The sequence below is a fragment of the Peromyscus eremicus genome, chromosome 8a (assembly GCF_949786415.1).
Source record: "Peromyscus eremicus chromosome 8a, PerEre_H2_v1, whole genome shotgun sequence".
Classification (NCBI taxonomy): Eukaryota; Metazoa; Chordata; class Mammalia; order Rodentia; family Cricetidae; genus Peromyscus; species Peromyscus eremicus.
This window is the reverse complement of record NC_081423.1, coordinates 59,278,757-59,297,394: the sequence shown is the minus strand read 5'-3', so window position 1 is coordinate 59,297,394 and position 18,638 is coordinate 59,278,757. Positions and strand designations below refer to the sequence as shown.

Below are 18,638 nucleotides of genomic sequence, written 5' to 3'. Positions count from 1 at the left end.
CCTCAAACTCACAGAGATCAGCCTGGCTCTGCCTCCCGAGTGCTGGAATTAAAGGCGTGCACCACCGCCCGGCTAGAAGTCTAAAATCTTGAATCAAAAATATTAGCAGGAGCCAGGCATTCTCTGTAATCCAAGTACTTGGGAGGCTAAGGCAGGAGGACCAGTTCAAGGCCAGCCTGGGCCATATAATGAGTTGCAGGGTAGCCTGAGCTACATAGTAAGATCATCTCTCAAAAAACCAGAACAACAAACAATGTGAGAAAATGGCGTCTGCAGGCCCACACTTGCTCTGAAGACTCAGGAAGACTCCTGTGTTGGCACTCCTTGCTTCTGCTGGCTGCTGGCGCTGCTTGGTGCTCCTTGGCCTCTGTCTTCTTGTGGCTCTCCACTCTTGTCTCCTCCATTCCTGTGTCCACATTTTCTTGAGGATCCATTATATGTGAAGCATTATAGAGTGAAAAAGTGGTAGCGCATGCCTTTAATCCCAGCACTTCGGAGGCAGAGCCAGGCAGATCTCTGTGAGTTCAAGGCCAGCCTGGTCTACAGAGCAAGATCCAGGACAGGCTCCAAAATTACACAGAGAAACCCTGTCTTGAAAAACCAAAAACAAACAAACAAAAAAAAGAGAATGAAAAAGTTGGAATTTTTCTGTTTTTGTTTTGTCTTCAAGAACCTACTGTCTAATAGATTGAATTTTGAATCCCCTATTATAATTTTATTCCCTTGTTTTAGTATTATTCTGTGTGTATACATGATGTGATGTGTGGGTGCACATGTCACAGCATGTCTGTGGAGGTCAGAGGACAACTTTGTGAAGTGGATTCTGGGGATCCAACTCAGGTTGCTAGGCTTGCATGACAAGTACCTTGGTCCCTGAGTCATCCTGCTGGTCCTGTTCCTTCTAATTGGAACCAAAACCAAGAAAGCCAAAACAGACCTGTGTATATCCATGGTGTCCAAAGCGATGCTTAATCAATTACCCCTGTTTTTATTGTAGGTATTTCCAAGCCAGGATCCTCTCGATCAAGCTGACTTCAATGCCGTTGAGTATATCAACACTCTGTTCCCAACAGAGCAAGTAAGTATACAGCTTTAGGTTTCCTTCTTCCCAGTGGCTTCCAGCTTACCCTGTGTGTTGTGATTGTTGTGATAAACAAATGACATTAAATCAAATCAAATTCCACTGTAACGAACTGGGTCAGCTGGCCAATGGAGCCAGCGTGGAGTTCTTTGTTTGCAGAGCACATTATTAGAAATTTTGTCCCTTTAGTTTGTGAGAGTCTCCTTCCCACCTCACTGAACTTTGTGTATGAGTTGAGGTCTTACAACATAGGAGGGGGAAGTGGGCGCGAGGCAGGCGGGAGTAAACCCCAACTTACACGCAGCATTTGGAGTGTGAGGTTGTAGACATTTCGTTTATGTTCTCTGGTTGTGTGGTTTGCCTAGATGGGGTTTTCTTACAGTAATTCTGAGTTAGAAGCCGGAAAATTGAGGGAAGGCCAGGTAGACTTTGGCCCACCCTCCCACGTTCCCTCCCTCTGTCCCCCTCCTCTCTCTCTCTCTTTCTACACAGGGCCGATATGGCCCAGCATGATCTTCACTGTATAGCCAGCATAATCCTCTTGCCTCTGCCTCATTGGCACTGGGATGACAGATGTGTGCCACCATGCTCGACTTTGGGTTTTTCATTTGTTCACTAAGCAGATGTTTACTGGGTACTTGTCGTGTGCTGTCAGTCACTGTCCTGGGCATACACGGGAATGCAGCCTTGCCACTGAGTGTGTGTGTGGTCCAAGCAGAAGGGACACTGCTGAATGCAGGGAGGAGACGGAAGGAAGAGTGCAGTGGAAAGATGAGAGGTTTCTTAGGAAATAAAACCTAGGGGCTTTCGGCCAGTTCTCAGTCAGCCAGTCAACTCCCCAGTCATCTATGGGACTGTGTTAGAGACTAGAGAGAAATGATCAATGTAGCAGGTTAGTTCCTGGAGTGCAGTGTGAGAAAGAAGATAGGAAAGAAATCAACAAGAAGTGATCCAGGACGGCTGACGATCTGCTGGGAGCATGTGTAGCCATCGAACATGGTGGCATAGACAGGGCTCTTATGAAAGAACCTAAAGGGAGGTTCTCTCTTAGGCAGTTTCTGTTACACCAAGACTTACTAGACACAGGAACCAGGCCTATGACATCTTGTGAAACATTGTTCTAGACAGAGATAGACAGGAAGCCAGGAAAAAGGTCACTCTAAAAGTGGGAGGCTGGAGGACAAGAGATGAGTAGACGGCAGAGCATCAGAGGAATGCGGAGAGCCTTGAAGAGGCTGGGTGGAGAGATCACAGCCTGAGATGGAGCCCCCCCCATTCGTGCGTGAAGGGATGAAAGTAGAGGCCTATGCAGATAAAATCCATCCATTCTTTTCCTCAATAGAAAAGGGCCTACTCTGCCTAATTTGGTGAGGCTGGAGGAGAGAAGTTGATTCGAAGATGGGAGATAGTCTTTTTTTTGGTTTTTGAGACAGGGTTTCTCTGTGTAGCTTTGCGCCTTTCCTGGAACTCACTTTGTAGACCAGGCTGGCCTTGAACTCACAGAGATCCACCTGGCTCTGCCTCCCGAGTGCTGGGATTAAAGGCGTGCGCCACCACTGCCCGGCGAGATAGTCATTATGATCTCAGAACTTATGGTCTGCCTTGATAATTCTTCATAGCACGTACATTTATATACTGTTAAGATTTAGTTTGATCTGGTATTGATTGCACTAGGCATTCTAAACATTTAGCAGCGATGGATTCTCCACTGTGTTGATGGCCTTGGTGGTGAGGAGAATGAGCCAAGCTATAAGTAAACATGCAGAATGCTCAGCTGAAATGCAGTGTTGGATGTGGTGCAAGCAGGGTTCCGAATCCAGAGGCTTCCCTGAGGAATGAGACGTACATTAAGGATGTTAAACTTTGGTTGTAGCCTGCTCCATTTGGCAGGTGTTGGCACCTTTTCTCTGTGTTGCAAGGGGAAGAACAGGTATCCGTGGTAAACAGGGTCAGAGGAGGGTGTGAGCAGTGTAGGCCATGAGCAGCTCACTGGGGCCATCGAGTGGAAATACGCAGGTGGATATTCAGAAGTGTGGTGCATCCTCCCCATCACTGTTGGTATCCTAACAAACATACCTTCACACTGAACTTACCAATATTGTCCATCTTTTCCTGACTTTAACAACAAATTCTCTCTCTCTCTCTTTTTTGGTTTGACAGTCTAGTTTTAAAAAATACATTAATTTTTAAAATAAAATTTGAAAAATGTTACACTGTGTGATTGTCTTTTTGGAGGTTTTGTAAGTAGTCTTCATTGCTCAACATTTCTGTGAAGGGGAGTTGGGGTTTGCTAGTGATAGAGGCTTGGTAACAACCAGCTTAAGATAGCCTCTTTCTGCTTATCAAAAATGCTGACTTGCTGGGAGGTGGTGGCGCACACCTTTAATCCCAGCATGCATGAGACAAAGACAGGAAGATCACTGTGAATTTGAGGCCAGTCTTCTGTACATAGCAAGTTTCAGGACAGCCAGACCCTGTCTCAAAACAACAACAACAGAAAGAATGCCAATTCAACTAAACAAACAAACAATCAGTGTTAGAAAGCCACATAGGAAACTGCCAGGTTTTCACCTCTTTCTGAAATGACTGTACACACACACACAGAGACAGACACGCACACATGCACATGCACACACATGCTTTTTAAAGTGAAGCATTTGTTTTCTCCAGATTCAGTTCTGTGTCTTATCTGATCATGCTTCCATATGCATGATAGTATGCAGTCACGTTTCTTACAGCAAGTCAGAAAGTGCAGAACACAGGGTCAGGGCGCACTCTATTTTCCTGGTCCTAGAGTTATGCTTAGCCGGCCATCTACCAGCCCAGATTCCCATGGATCATCATGGAAAAGTAGAAGGAAGTATTGGCCTAACTTATCCATTCTTTTGTTTATTTGTTTAGTTTTTTTTTTTTTTTTTTTTTTTTTCGAGACAGGGTTTCTCTTTGTAGCTTTTGGAACCTGTCCTGGAACTCGCTCTGTAGACCAGGCTGGCCTGAAACTCACAAGAGATTCACCTGCCTCTGCCTCCCAGTGCTGGGGTTAAAGGTGTGCGCCACCGCTGCCCAGCCTTATCAATTCTTTTAACTCTTGGGCAAAACCCATCTGTATATACCATGAGCCTACTAAATATAATTTCAAATTTAGATTGTTTCAAAGATGTTTACATATGAAGGTTTAGTGGCATTGTAAGTGAGGCAATGGGGCTTTATTTTTCTTGAGTGGCTTGCATGTCTGTGGATTCTGCAACTGGAGTGGGGGCCACAAATCCTCAGGTGTGTCCCCTTCATCAAGTCTAGGGGAATCTCAGCTTTCTGTACTTAATAGAGGTCCCTACATGTGCCAGCTGTGCTAACCATGATCTGGAAAACACTTTTAGCTTCCTTGTAGTGAATTAGAGGATCATTTGTAACATTACTGGAGGTTTGAGAGGAGATGCTATAGAATTTATGAAAACCAGTATAATCCTAGCACTTGATTGCTTGAGTCTGGGAGTTAATGACCAGCTTGAGCAACCTAGCAAGACTCCTAGCTTAAGAGAAAAAACAAAACAAAACAAAAAACTAGAGATATAGCTCAGTGGTAGGGCATTTGTCTAGTATTTGTGAGGTTAGAAGTTAAAGATCTTTTTTATAAATTTTATTTATTTGTATATTTTATGTGTGAGAGCTCTATCTGCATTATGCCTTTATGCCAGAAGAGAGCATCAGACCCCATTATAGATGGTTGTGAGCTGCTATATGGGTGCTGGGAATTGAACTCAGAACCTCTGGAAGAGCAATGAATGCTCCTAATCACTGAGTCATCTCTCCAGCCTCAAGGTTCAAATTCTAATGCTGGAAAAAAGAAAAGGGGGAAAAGAAAAGAATATGCATAATCAAGAAATTTGGGGGCAGAAAAAAGAACTTAGCTGGGCATGGTATCATTTGTAATCCCAGCACTTAGAGGAAAGAGGATCAGGAGTTCAAGGCCTAGTGTGGATACTTAGAGAGTGTAAGACCCATCGTGGCCTACTTGCAACACTCAAAATAACCTAAATAAGGCACTGGAGAGATGCTCAGCTGTTAAGAGCACTGCTCTGTAGAGGACCCAGGTTCAATTCCCAGCACCCACACAGCCATCTGAGATGCCATTTCCACACATTCCAGTGTCCTCTTACAGCCTTTTCAGGTACCACATACCTGGTACACATACATATGTGCAGACACACATAAAATAAATAAACTAAATAAATCACTAAACAAACTTTTTTGACTTTTTAACTGTGGTACACACCTGTAACCCTGCTGCAGGAGGGTCATGAATTTAAGGCCAGCCTTGTCTCATGGCAAAATCATGTCTAAAAAGTAATTCCAAAAAAAGAATTTCTACTGACCTTAAGATGCTCTGAGTATTATCAAGAAGAGAGAAAAAATGAAAAAAGAGCAAACAAAGCCCAGGTGACAAATTACTTTAGTCTATTTCTTAAAAAAGCATCTTTTTATAGAGAGGAGAGTAGGATGTAATACTCACAGCACTTACACCTTCCTGAGGAATTATTAAAATGAAGGAAATGCTTTTTAATAGTTGAAACATTTAGCAGTCCAGCCCCATTACAGTCAAACCAGATTAGTAGTTGTCAGAGAAGATGTACTACTTGGGGTGACGTGTCCAGACACTGGATTCCACAGGCCTTTCCTCCAGCTCCAGGGAAGACTCCCACATCATAGGCTGCACTGAGCTGTGGGGTGTGTCCGCTCCACCAGACACAGGTGGAGAGGAAGGCCAGCCATTGTAGAGAGGTAGCAGGGCTTGGGAGTGTAGCTCAGTGATAGAACGTGGGCCTAGAATCAAACAGATCTCTACAACCTTAGACAAAGATGTGTCCTGTCAGAATCTAGTTCCTAAATTTTAACTTGGAGGAGGATGGTAGTATATGACTCAGAGGGTTAAGGAAAAGAATTTCTGTGAAATGACCACCCTAAATGTTAGCACTCTCCCTCATGCTTGTCCAAAGGAAAGCTGTCAATCTATCAGCAAATGAAGTGTAGGATATTTTTGAGTGAGTGAGTGAGTGAGTGAGAGAGAGAGAGAGAGAGAGAGAGAGAGAGAGAGAGAGAGAGAGAGAATGAATGAATGAATGAATTAGGGATTGAATCTAGGGCTTCACGCATGCTAGGCAAGTGCTCTACCACTGAGCTATGTCCTGAGTCCTCTTTCTGTTCTGTTGATAACCTTATGTTGGACTGCCAGGTTTTTGTGGTCTCCTAACCTGCCTGTCCATTGTCTCTAGGGGTGGCGGAAGGGCCATCAGATAAATATGCCCTTATGACCTAATCTTTTTTTTTTCCTATCAATGGGCTTTGTCTGCACGTCTTTGCTATTTTACTTATACTTGTGTGCATGTGTGTGTGCAGATTTATTTGTGCCATGGTGTGTGTGTGTTCATGGAGGTAGGGGACAGCTTTTGGAGTTAGTTCTCTCCATTCATTGTAGGGTCTGGGAATCCAACTCACCAGTCTTATACAGCAAGTTCTTTTACCTGCTGAGCCCTCTCACTGGCCCTCTCTGATTTATAAAATGCAGTTGTACATCTGCATAATTATTGTGGGTGATTCTTAGAAAACAGTGCTGTGGTTTAACCAAGACCTTCCTGTCTCAGGATTATCAAATTCAAGAGGTGGTGCTTGAATGCTGTGGTGCAGTCAGTGTGGACTGGTGTGGAGTGGTCTCCCAGGCATACAGCTGAGTGAAAAGGCACAGTGCAGTTGACCCTTGGGTGTGCCTTTTACTCAGAGAAAGTAGAGAAGCCGGGGTCAGGTGGCCCAGGGCAAGCGGAAGGCTGCATTTCACTGCTCACTCTTACTGCCTAAATTTTTGGTCATGTATATGTTTTAACAATTTTAAATACCTTATAACTATTTTATATTTGTAATTAAAACAATCTTATAATTTATAATTATATATGCTATATACATAATTATATATGGATATATAAATCATATTAATTTTGGTAGTATCCCTGATTTAGAAAGGTGTGATGACAAATTCCTGACTGCTAGTTTTCTCAAATACTAATTTGAAAAAAATTTATTTTTTATTTTATGTATATGAGTGTTATGCCTGCATGTAACTACACCACATGTGTCCGTGCCCACAACCCAGAAGACAGTGTTGGAAGAGGGTGTTGGATCCCCTGGAACTAGAGCTACAGATGGTGGGAGCCACCAGTGTGAATGACTCCGGGTTCTCTGAAGGAGCAGCAAGTGCTCTTAATCACCGAGCCATGTCTCCAGGCCCTTTATACTAACATTTAAATTTTTGTTGCTCATTTTTAGTTTCTCTGTGAAACAGTCCTGGCCGTCCTGGAACTCACTCTGTAGACCAGGCTGGCCTCTAACTCAGAGATCTTCCTGCCTCTGCCTCCCTGAGTGCTGGGATTAAAGGTGTGCACTACCACAACCAGGCTTTAAAACATTTTTTAAAACCTTGTGTGTGTGTATGTGTGTGTGTGTGTGTGTGTGTGTGTGTGTGTGTGTGTGTGTGTGAGAGAGAGAGAGAGACAGAGAGAGAGAGAGAGAGACAGAGAGAGAGAGAGACAGAGAGAGAGAGATAGAGAGAGACAGAGAAAGACAGAGAGACAGAGAAAGACACAGAGACAGAGACAGAGAGACAGAGAGAGAGGATATACATGGGCTGATGAGAAGGCTTGGCAGGTAAAGGCACCTGCCACTAAGTCTAAGGACCACATAACTGAAGAGAACAGACTCTCACAAGCTGTCCTTTGACCTTTGCCCTGAAGCCATGGTACTTGTACACACACAAACACACACACACACACACACACACACACACACACACACACACACACACACGCACACACACACACAAACACACATACACACACAAATGAAACATAATAAAAAAATTTTATTTTTTATTTTTGTGTATATGTGTGTCTGTATCTGTGTATGCTGAGTGTTTCTAGCAGGAGCTAGAAAAGGTTGTCGGAGTCCCTTGAGCTGCATTTACAGGCAATTATGAGGTGCCTGACATGGTGCTGGGAACTGAATTCAGATCTTCTGGAAGAATAGCAAGTGCGCTTAACTGCTGAGCTGTCTTTCTACCCCCCACCGCCCCGCCCCCCCAAAAAAATTTTTAGAGAATATATACAGCCATTTCTTGAATTTGATAATCCTTAGACAAGAAGGATTAAACCACAGCATTGTTTTCTAAGAATCACCCAAAATAATTATACAGATGTGCAACTGCATTTTAAAAACATAATATAAAAAATATTTTAAAAAATACATGTATTCTTTAAATATATTAAATATAACAAATATTATATATTAAAATATAAAAATATTTTAAAGAATATGTGCACACTTTTAACCCCAGCACTCAGGAGGCAGAGGCAACAGATCGCTGTGAGTTCATGGTTAGCCTGGTCTACAAAGTGAATTCCAGGACAGCCAGGGTTATACAGTGAGTCCCCGTCTCAAAACAACAGTAACACACACGCACGCACGCACGCACGCACGCACACGCACACACGTAATCATGATTGTTGTTTTAAGAGTGGGTTCCAGCAGAGTTAGTATGCCAGGAACTGTCACACCCATTTTGTTTTAGACACTAACGGAGGTTGAGGGAGTTGGCGATGCCAGAGGTCCTGGACAACTCACCAGCTGTTCCTGCATGGATGGTGATCTAAATCACACCCAGTCCAGTTTGAAGGGACTAACCTAACAGAGTAGGACTACATTCATCCCAGTGGAGTTGGATTTTCCCATTAAAGCAGCTTCTCTTTTCTGAATTTCACCTTCTCTCTGACTGACTACTCTTGGATTTCTGAAAATTCAGAATAAACCTTAGCTTAAAGGGAGAGATGTGAACAGGCTACTGTGGCATCTCAGGTCTGGTCATGGAAAGTTTCTGGCTTCCTTCTGTCAGCAGAGAGCCAGAAGCAATTTGTTAGCGTAGTTCCTCCTGAGAAAAAGTTTCTGTTAGGGAAAAGGAAAAGGGAATTAGAAAATTACCATCCTTTCCATCTTCCACCAGGGGGCACCATTTCACCACATTTTGTCTAGGTCTGTATGTGTTACTATTCTGTGACAGTCATTATAGATGAGTTAAAATGTAGGCAAATACTCAGAGGCAAAAAGAAGAAACATTGAAGTTATTCTTTTCCTCAAGCTACTAATTCAGATTCTATAGATTCCAGGCACTGGCATGTTACAATATATGGTCTTCCCAGACATTTTCCTACCACGTCTACATTCATAAAAATAACTTTATTTGCTTAGTGAATTGTAATGTAAACTATAGAGAGGTATGTAATTTGTTTGTTTGTTTGAGACAGGGTTTCTCTTGCCACCCTGGCTGTCCTGGAACTCACTCTGTAGACCAGGCTGGCCTCAAATTCACAGATTCACCTATCTCTGCTTTGAATGCTGAGATTAAAGGTGTGTGCCACCATGCCAAACTGTATTTTTCTTTTTTTTTCCTTTGAGAAAGGGTTTCACTAAGTAGACTGGCCTCAAACTCATGATCCTCCTGCCTCAAACTCCTGAGTGCTGGGATTACAGGTGTATACCATTATGCTCGGCTTTAGCAAACAAATATTGAGTAGCTTGGTTAGTTTTCCCAATTGAAGGGCACCATTACTCAATGGACCTTGATGACTAACACGCTGTCTTTAGAGGGCCTCTTGGCTTTCTACAGTCCTGGCTTCTAAGGTGAGCAGTAATTTTACCTGTTCTGGAAGCCCGTCGGTGGGGTTGTGCAGTCCCCACGCTGGTTTCCGGCTCTCCCCAGCAGTGCTTTGTGAGGAAGAACTAGACATTTTCATACAACGGTATTCAGTCATCCCCTTTCTTTGCTGGAGTTTCTTTTTTTCTTTTTTTGAAACAGGGTCTTACTTTGTAGTGCTGGCCAGCCTTGACCCACCTGGCTCTGCCTCCTGATGCTGGAACTGAAAGAGTGTACCACCACATGAAGCCCACCACCTTATGTACTGTGTGTTAGCAAACTTCCCATGGAGGTCCAGACAGTCTTATAAGCTTTATAGGCCTTGCAGTGCCTGTCACAACTTCCCAACTCTGCCGCTGTGGTCCACAAGCAACCGTGGACATGGAAGTTGACCACTGTGGCCGTGTTCCCAGAAAACTTGAAGAGAATGGGTGCATCTGTCAGCTACTGCTTAGTTCTCAAAAGATCTGGGCTGGGGAGATGGCTCAGCACTCACTGCTGAGGGAAAGCGTGGGGACTGAGTTTGGATCCCGAGCACCCATGTAGAGACTGGGCGTGGTGGCTTGCCTACAGTCTCAGCACCCTGAAGGTGGAGACAGGGGGGTCTCCAGGGCAAGCTGGCAGGGAAGACTAGGTGAACTGGTGAGCTCTGGCTCCAGTGAGAGACCCTGCCTCAATACATGAGGTGGAGAGGACTGAGGAAACTGCTGATGTCAGCCTCGGCCTGTGCACATACGTGTGCTCACGGGATATGCAAACATACATCCACACATGCACACGTGTGTACCATGTGCACATACACGCAAAACCAAAAACAATTTCTCAAATAAGGTGATTTTTAAGAGAATTAAATGTAGTATCAAGATTAAACTTCTTGAGGTACCATCCTTTCCCCGTGAAAGAGAATTCCAGAAAGTGAACTAACAGCCAACACTTTTTTTTCTTCATTGTAGTCTCTGGCAAACATAGATGATGTCGTGAACAAAATTAGACTGAAAATAAGGTAAGTAACACCATATGACTGTTAATTAGTGAAAGCATATTAATTTAGTCATCTCTGAATCACACTTTTTGATGAAAGCACCAAAATCTCAAATTTAAAAATAATTCTTTCTCATGGGTTTTTATGTAAACTTTATGGCAGGGAGCTTTGGCCAGTGTTTAACTGCCCGTGCAAAATGAAGGGAACTGGAGCAGACTCTGTTTAAAAAAATGGTTACCACACAGGCTGGGGTGGTGCACACCTTTTTCTTTTTTTTGGTCTGTACTTTCTTTTATTATCATCATAGTCTCTGCATCAAGGTACATAGCAATGATAACAGGTTTCTTTTTAAAGCTTAGTATTAAATATGAAATATCTTCCCCATTTTAATTTCACATTACTCTGCCAAGAAAAAAAAGGTTTTAAACTCAAGTTACTTGAAGCCTGGACATACTGCCATGATTAGCCGGGCTACATCAAGGCGGTGACTTCGTCTGTCCTGCCATATAAGCAGATCTAGGCCCTAGAAAGACGGGACCAGGTTATAATTGTTTTTGAAAAGTGAGCTACAAAAATGGGTAGCCTGTTATCAGCCAGGTTACAAAGTAAGGATGGGGGTAAGGGAGGGATATTTTATTCAAGAAAAAACAAAACATAATTTCTGAAGAATCCCAGTTCATAGTTTTTTTCCCCAAAATGGCTGGAGCGCAAGAGGCTCTCTGAGTTCCGAGGCAGCCTGTTTATATAGAGTTCCCAGCTGGCTAGAGCTGTACAGTGAGACCCTGTCCTAAAACAACAAAAACAGGTCTGTTCATCAGGACTGGGGATGTAATTCAGTAGAGTGCTGACGCAGCAGACATGAAGCCCTGGATTCAATCCTAAGCGTGGCATAAACCCATAAACCAGATGTGGGTGCACTCACCTGTAGTCTCAGCATGTGGGAGCTAGAGACGAGGCAGCCAGAAGTTCAAGGTCATCCTTGGCTACATGGTGAGTTTGAGACCAGCCTGGGATACATGAGACCCTATCAAAAAAAAAAAAAAAGGAGGAAGAAGAAGAGGAGGAGCAGGAGGACGAGGAGGAGAAAAAGTTAACTTTCAAAGGAGGTAGAAGCTCTTGTACAGTATTTTAATGGTTTTATTCCTTCAGTAGGCTTATCTTTTGTAGTGCTAATACTCAGATATGGAGATGGGGTTATACCTCTTGGTTACCTATAACAATGATATTGGACCAGCCGGTTGACTTGGAAGTGTTCCAGAATTAAAGACTTTAGTTAACCAAGACCTGTTTGTCCATATCAGGTACTTCCTGCCCAGTGACCTTGTTCTGGCTTATCCAGGTCTAGGTTTATAAATTTGGTACCTAATAGTCACTAAATAAGTGTATTTTCATTATATAAGTAGTTTGATTTCATTGCTTCAAATGTATTTTGGAGATTTTGTGTGCATTTGTATGTTTGTTTATTTGTTTCTTTTTGTTTGTTTGTTTTTTTCTGAGACAGGGTCTTTCTATGTAGCCCCTGGTTGTCCTGGAATTAGGTCTGTAGACCAGGCTGACCTCGAACTCAGAGATCTGCCTGCTTCTGCCTCCTGAGTGCTGGGATTAAAGGTGTTCGCCACCACGTCCAGTTTGTTTTTGATGAGAAAACTTATTTTGGAAATGGAAAGCATTCATTTTGAGTCTAGAAGATGAGTTTTTTCCCTAACATTCTTTAGTCTTTCGGTAAAGGGCACTGCTCTATAATGTATTGTTCCACTGGTGCCTTAGTAAGCACAAAGGTGAACTAGAGAGAAGGCTCAGGGGTTAAGATCACTTGGTGCTCTCGCCGAGGACCCAAGTTCAGGTCCCAGTACCCATGTTGCCGCTCACAACCATCTGTAACTCTAGTTCCAGGAGATCTGACACCCTCTTCTGACCTCTACAGGCACTAGGCATGCATTTGGTACACATACATATATGCCGGCAAAACATTCACACACATAAAATAAGTAAATCTTAGAGAAAAAAAAGCCTCCTTGTTGTTTTGTTGGCTTCAGTTATAATGGCTCTAGAGGAGACCTCGAAGTTGCCAGAGTTTATATAGAAAGTAGAAACATCCTGGCGATCCAGAGAGCCCTGTCAGCTAGGTATTTCCTGCATTCCTGCTACCATACCTTAAATAGATTCTTCAAGTGCAAAATGAAGCTGGCTGATAGGAATTCCTCTGGCCGAGGCGCCATGCAGTGGCCCTTGCTGAGCCCCTGGGAAGAGACATCCCGGAAGCCATAGATCTGCCTCTGACAGGCTGCACCATGGGGCACAAAGAATAAGGACTGAGTGCAGAGACCACACTGGCTCCTTGACTCTGGTCACCTAAGTTAGGATTTTGCAGGTGCTGATTTGAATTTCCTGGCTTATTTCTATAAAACATCTGTAACTGTGAAAAATGTTCACAGTTTTTTTTTGTTTTTTTGTTTTTTTGTTTTTCGAGACAGGGTTTCTCTGTGTAGCTTTGCACCTTTCCTGGGACTCACTTGGTAGCCCAGGCTGGCCTCGAACTCACAGAGATCCGCCTGGCTCTGCCTCCCGAGTGCTGGGATTAAAGGCGTGCGCCACCACCGCCCGGCCGTTCACAGTTTTATTGGTCCTTTCAGCCAGCTTCTGAATATTAACTCTTCCAGTGTTTAAACAAAGGTAACGCTAAGTCTGCACTGGTGGCGGCTTCTTGCATTGGCGCTGCTGCCTGCTCCGAGGCCCCATTCTTCATCGCTTGGGCTCGTGTGGTTTGTGGCATTAAATAGGTGCAGTCCGCAGAGGTTGATGAGTGAGCTACTGACTTTCTCTTTCTTTTGGTCTACCCAGAGTTGAGTTGATTGGAATGACTCATATCCTATCTTTTTTTTTTTTTTGCCAGGAGACTGGATGACAATATCCGGACTGTCGTAAGAGGTCAGACAAATGTGGGGCAGGATGGAAGGCAAGTAAGTGATGAATCTCTCCACATTAGTTACAGTCCCTAATTTCATAAAGACCCAAACCCCAAGTGACCAGAATGTTGATCATGTGTTTGCACCTTATTAGTCTGTTCCATATGCAGCAGGAAGCATGAGTGACATGCTGCACCATGGCAGGGGTAGCATCTCCAGGCCAGCCCTGAGCTCTCACACGGTGTCCTCCAGACCCGGATCGTGTATTAATACACAGCTGACCCAGGGCCAGCAACTTGCAGGCTGTGATAGACAAACTGAAGGGTCCTAGTTTTTCACCACCTCAGACAGGTCTTATGTACCATGCCTAACTCGAGTCCCTGCCTCTGTCTGTCAGTTGGTTGTTGGGGACTCAGTATTAGTTTGATTGCTATAGATGTTGACGTGAGGCAGCCATGGTTCCTCACACCTGTCTCGCCAGCGCGCAGAACTGGGTTCATTTCAGCTTCGTGTAGTTCCTTCCTCCTCACTAGGGAGGGCTATTGCGAGGGGATGGAGGGGGAGGAAGCCTGTGGGGAGGAGGTATTCTTCGGTGACCAAAGGGCAGATGTCATCTGTTAACCAGCTTCTCTTCTACTTGGATTGTGTTTGGCAGTGTATTTCAGAGATTGCTGTCCTAACAGAAATGCTGCGCGTGCCTTTCCCGCCTTCCTCTCCACAGTGGCTGGCTGGCCCTCCCTTTCGTTTAGTTCACTTAGGTCAGCCGCGCTGTTGGGATGGCTTCCCTCTTCTCCTTTGTCCTCTTCAGCTTTTGCAGTGCTGGGGATCAAACCCGGGGCCTTGTGCACACTAGACCAGTGTTCCACCGCTGAGCCACTGGTAGTGATAGCTGCGTGGCCTAGGCTGGCCTCAAACTCCCGGTCCTCCCACTTCAGCCTGCTGAGAGCTGGGGTGGGAGCTTATAGGACAGCGGGCTTCTGAAAACAGCTCTCATGATGTGCAGGGTCAGAGTGTAAGAAAGGGTCTAACTCTAGGTAGAACTTTATCTGCAACATCCTGTTCTGCTGCTATGGCTCGAAGATGTCTTGACTCTTACATTTTTCAGTTGGTTTTTTCTTGCTGCTGTTGTTGTTTATTTATTTGAAGTGGGTTTTTTTTTTTTTTTGGTTTTGTTTTGTTTTGGTTTTTCAGGACAGGGTTTCTCTGTGTAGTTTTGGTGTCTTTCCTGGAACTCACTCTGTAGACCAGGCTGGTCTCAAACTCACAGAGATCCGCCTGCCTTTGCCTCCCAAGTGCTGGGATTAAAGGTGTGTGCTGCCCCCACCTCCTAGCTTGAAGTTTTTTATATTTATTTTTATTTTATGTGTATGAATGTTTTGCCTGCATGTATGTGCATTGCATATGTCCCTGGCGCACATATGGACGTCAGAAGAGGGTGTCAGACCCCTTGGAACTGGAGCTCCAGATGGTTGTAAGCCATCATATGGGTACTGGGAACTGAACTCAGTGAAAGGAAAAGTATCGGTTCAGGACACCCCACCCCACCCCCTACCCCCACTCCCAACCCTCGAGCAAGTTCTCAGCACAAAGATTCATTTGCCCCAGAGGGCAGGGAATAAGAGACAAAGACAGGAGCTGGAGGAACAAGGGAGACGGGCAGGGGATTTGTCCCAGGAGACAAAGGACCGTCTGCATAGAGAGGGGACAGACGTGGCCCATAGACAAATGGCCGTTTATAAAGGTAAAATGAGAAACCCATGTTAGGATGAGATGTTTAATTTTGATTGGGCATATTAATTAGATGAATCAAAGGGGACTTTTGATTGCTGGACTTCAATACTTTGATAGCTGGATCTTGGTAGTCAGCCTTAGGAACAGAAAGTGGCCAAAGAAGGGAATAGTCCTTGGTAGTTAGCTTTAGGAATATAATCTAACAGTTTCAGCAAGGCGGAGGGAATCAGGGAGAAGGGCAAGGCCTGCCAGGCCATGGTTACCAGGCCCAGGCTGGCTAGAGTCCCTTCACTTGGGTCCTCTACAAGAGCAATAAGTGCTCCTAACTGCTGAGCCATCTCTCCGGCCCCCTTATTTGCGTTGTGTGTGTGTGTGTGTGTGTGTGTGTGTGTGTGTGTGTGTGTGTGTGATGGCCAGAGATCAAAATCAGATGTCTTCCTCAGTTGCTTCTACCCTATATTTTCGACAGAGCAGCTGAACCTTGAGCTCACCAATGTGACTAGACCGGCCAGCAAGCCCCCCCAGGCTCCTTCTGTTTCTGCCTCCATTGCTGGGACGGCAGGTGTGCGCTGCTGCACCTGGCTTTTCCATAGGTGCTGGGGATTGAACTCAGGTCCTCATGCTTGAGAACCGAGGATCTTGCCTGTTGAGCCGTTGCCCCAGCCCCATTTTAGTTTTATGCATCTCTATTTCCTACGTTTCATGGCTGCCACTCTTCCCTCTTGACATACCCTCTGTTGTCTGTCAGAACGCAGCCCGTCTCCGGCCTTTCCTCAGCACTGGTGCTTGGTGTGTGCTAGTTCCCCAAGACACCCTGTTTCCCGGACTCTCCCAGGATGCAGTGTTTACTACTTGGTGTGTGCTAGTTCCCCAAGACACCCTGTTTCCCGGACTCTCCAGGAGGCAGTGTTTACTACTTGGTGTGTGCTAGTTCCCCAAGACACCCTGTTTCCCGGACTCTCCAGGAGGCAGTGTTTACTACTTGGTGTGTGCCAGTTCCCCAAGACACCCTGTTTCCCGGACTGACTCTCCCAGGATGCAGTGTTTACTACTTGGTGTGTGCCAGTTCCCCAAGACACCCTGTTTCCCGGACTGACTCTCCCAGGATGCAGTGTTTACTACTTGGTGTGTGCTAGTTCCCCAAGACACCCTGTTTCCCGGACTCCCCAGGAGGCAGTGTTTACTACTTGGTGTGTGCTAGTTCCCCAAGACACCCTGTTTCCCGGACTCTCCCAGGAGGCAGTGTTTACTACTTGGTGTGTGCTAGTTCCCCAAGACACCCTGTTTCCCGGACTCTCCCAGGAGGCAGTGTTTACTACTTGGTCAGGTCCCTTGTAAACAGGACCCTGGAAGTAGTAACAAGGAGGATTAACCTCCATGTTTCATGTCGAGTCATGGCATCTGCCTCTTCAGAACCCTCTACCTCTGACAGGAGTGAAGTCGGTCACGCTCCCTTACTGCTGCTTGAGGCCATGGTCCATGTTTCCAGCTCTGTCTCCTCCTTTGTTCTAAGCACCTGAGAACTTCCTGCTCTGCTGCACGCCCCGCGCTTTCTGACCCATCATAAGTCGTTCTTTGTACCTATGCTAGTTATCACCAGCATGGCACAATGACCAGCAAGAAGCAATGTAAGGGAGGAAGGGGTTATTCTGACTTACAGCCGCAGGGGATCCATCCATCCTGACCCAGAAGGCCCGGCAGCAGGGGCATTAGTCACGTTGCATCCACAGTCAGGCAGAGAGCGGTAAATGTTATTTAGTTCCGTCTCTTCTTTTTATTCAGTCTAGGACTCCAGCCCATAGAATTTAGGGTGGGACTTCCTAATTTATTAACCTGGTCTAGATAATCCTTCTCAGATCTGCCTCTCTCATCCATGATTCCAGATCCATCCAGTCACTAATCAGTCTTCACTAGTAAGGCCTGAAGTGGGGTTTTTGTTTTGATTTATTGTTTTTTGTTTTTTGGGGGTTTTTTGCTTCCCTTTCTTTCAGATTTTATATTTCAGAACTTCACCCATTTAAGGGCCAGCTCACGTACTGCTTTTTCTTCATGTTATTAATTTATCCCATTGAATAACACCAAAGTACTCAGACTTTGAGGCCCAAGGAGACTCGACCTTCATCTGACCCTCTCTTCATCTAGAGAGACAGATGTGTGTCCTTCCCACGTGTCAGCCCCAGCCCTACACTGTGCCTGGCCTCCCTTGGTTACTAATGAGTAGATCAGGGCCCGTTGGCTAGTTTGTGGTCCCCTTGAAAGCAAGAACTATAGTTTTCGTCTTTACACTTCAGTCTCCATCATCCTGGGCAATCACAGTGAGTGTTTGCTGTGTCTGAGATTAGTCTTTGCCAATGGACAAACGCCCCTGCCCCTGACTGTCAGAACTTCATCTTAGTTAGCCTTGAGGGGCTTTAAAGTTTGATTTGGGTGGGCGAGTGGGGTGTTCAGTGCTAAGGAACTTGGGGTTCCTGAATGCTAGGCAACTGTGCATAGTTCTACCACCGAATTGCATCTCCAGTCCATGGTTCATGTGTGAATAGGTCCAGGTTACTGCTAGTTGGAGTAGCACTACTGTATATTGTGACTTAGTCTACATTTAGAATGGCTTACCAGAAGTCTTAAAATACTTGGGCGAGTGTCAGGTATTTAAGATTGATCCTAAGAATGTGAAAAGAAAGCTGATGATTCATCACGATTTTTTGTTGGGTCATGCTATGTCTGTACACATCCTGGCTGCTTCCGTTTTAACTTGTGGACCATGAAAGGGCAGCATAGGGCAGCAAGCCCCGGAAGGGGTAGGCCTCAGGAATGCCTCTCCCCACCTTCACTTGGAAATGGGTCACAGGTTGCCAGCAGGGCAGCTCGTATTTCAGAGAGCAAGACCATGTTTTCAAGACTGTTTCGATGGAATTTCAGCCTGTGATGGAATTTGTGTTGTCTCCTTAGACTCCAGACAGAGAGGGAGCCCGAAGAAATAATGGCTTTTCCTGTCATCCCTCCGTCTGTCTCTTTCAGCAGACCGAAATGCCAGCTCAAGTGGAGACTTGGTTCAGCAGAGTGCTCTCGGTTCTGTCCTTGTCGGCTCCTGGGAGACAGCGTGGATCTGGCGGGGGCTTTGCTGAAGGGAGTCCCCAGCTGACAGGCACAGACTAGGGAATTATAGATGTGCCAGAGTACTGGGTTTTATAAGTCAGGAGGCCCCAGGCT

General features: G+C 45.1%; 1 protein-coding gene across 1 annotated transcript in view; it reads left to right on the top strand.

The window, feature by feature from the left end:
- Vps53 (VPS53 subunit of GARP complex) overlaps positions 1-18,638 on the top strand; it is a 149,487-nt gene that overhangs the window by 4,290 nt on the left and 126,559 nt on the right. Inside the window, exons 2-4 of the mRNA XM_059271221.1 lie at positions 998-1,078; positions 10,766-10,815; positions 13,688-13,754. Coding sequence (XP_059127204.1) covers positions 998-1,078; positions 10,766-10,815; positions 13,688-13,754 — 198 coding nt within the window. The remainder of the gene's footprint in view (positions 1-997; positions 1,079-10,765; positions 10,816-13,687; positions 13,755-18,638) is intronic.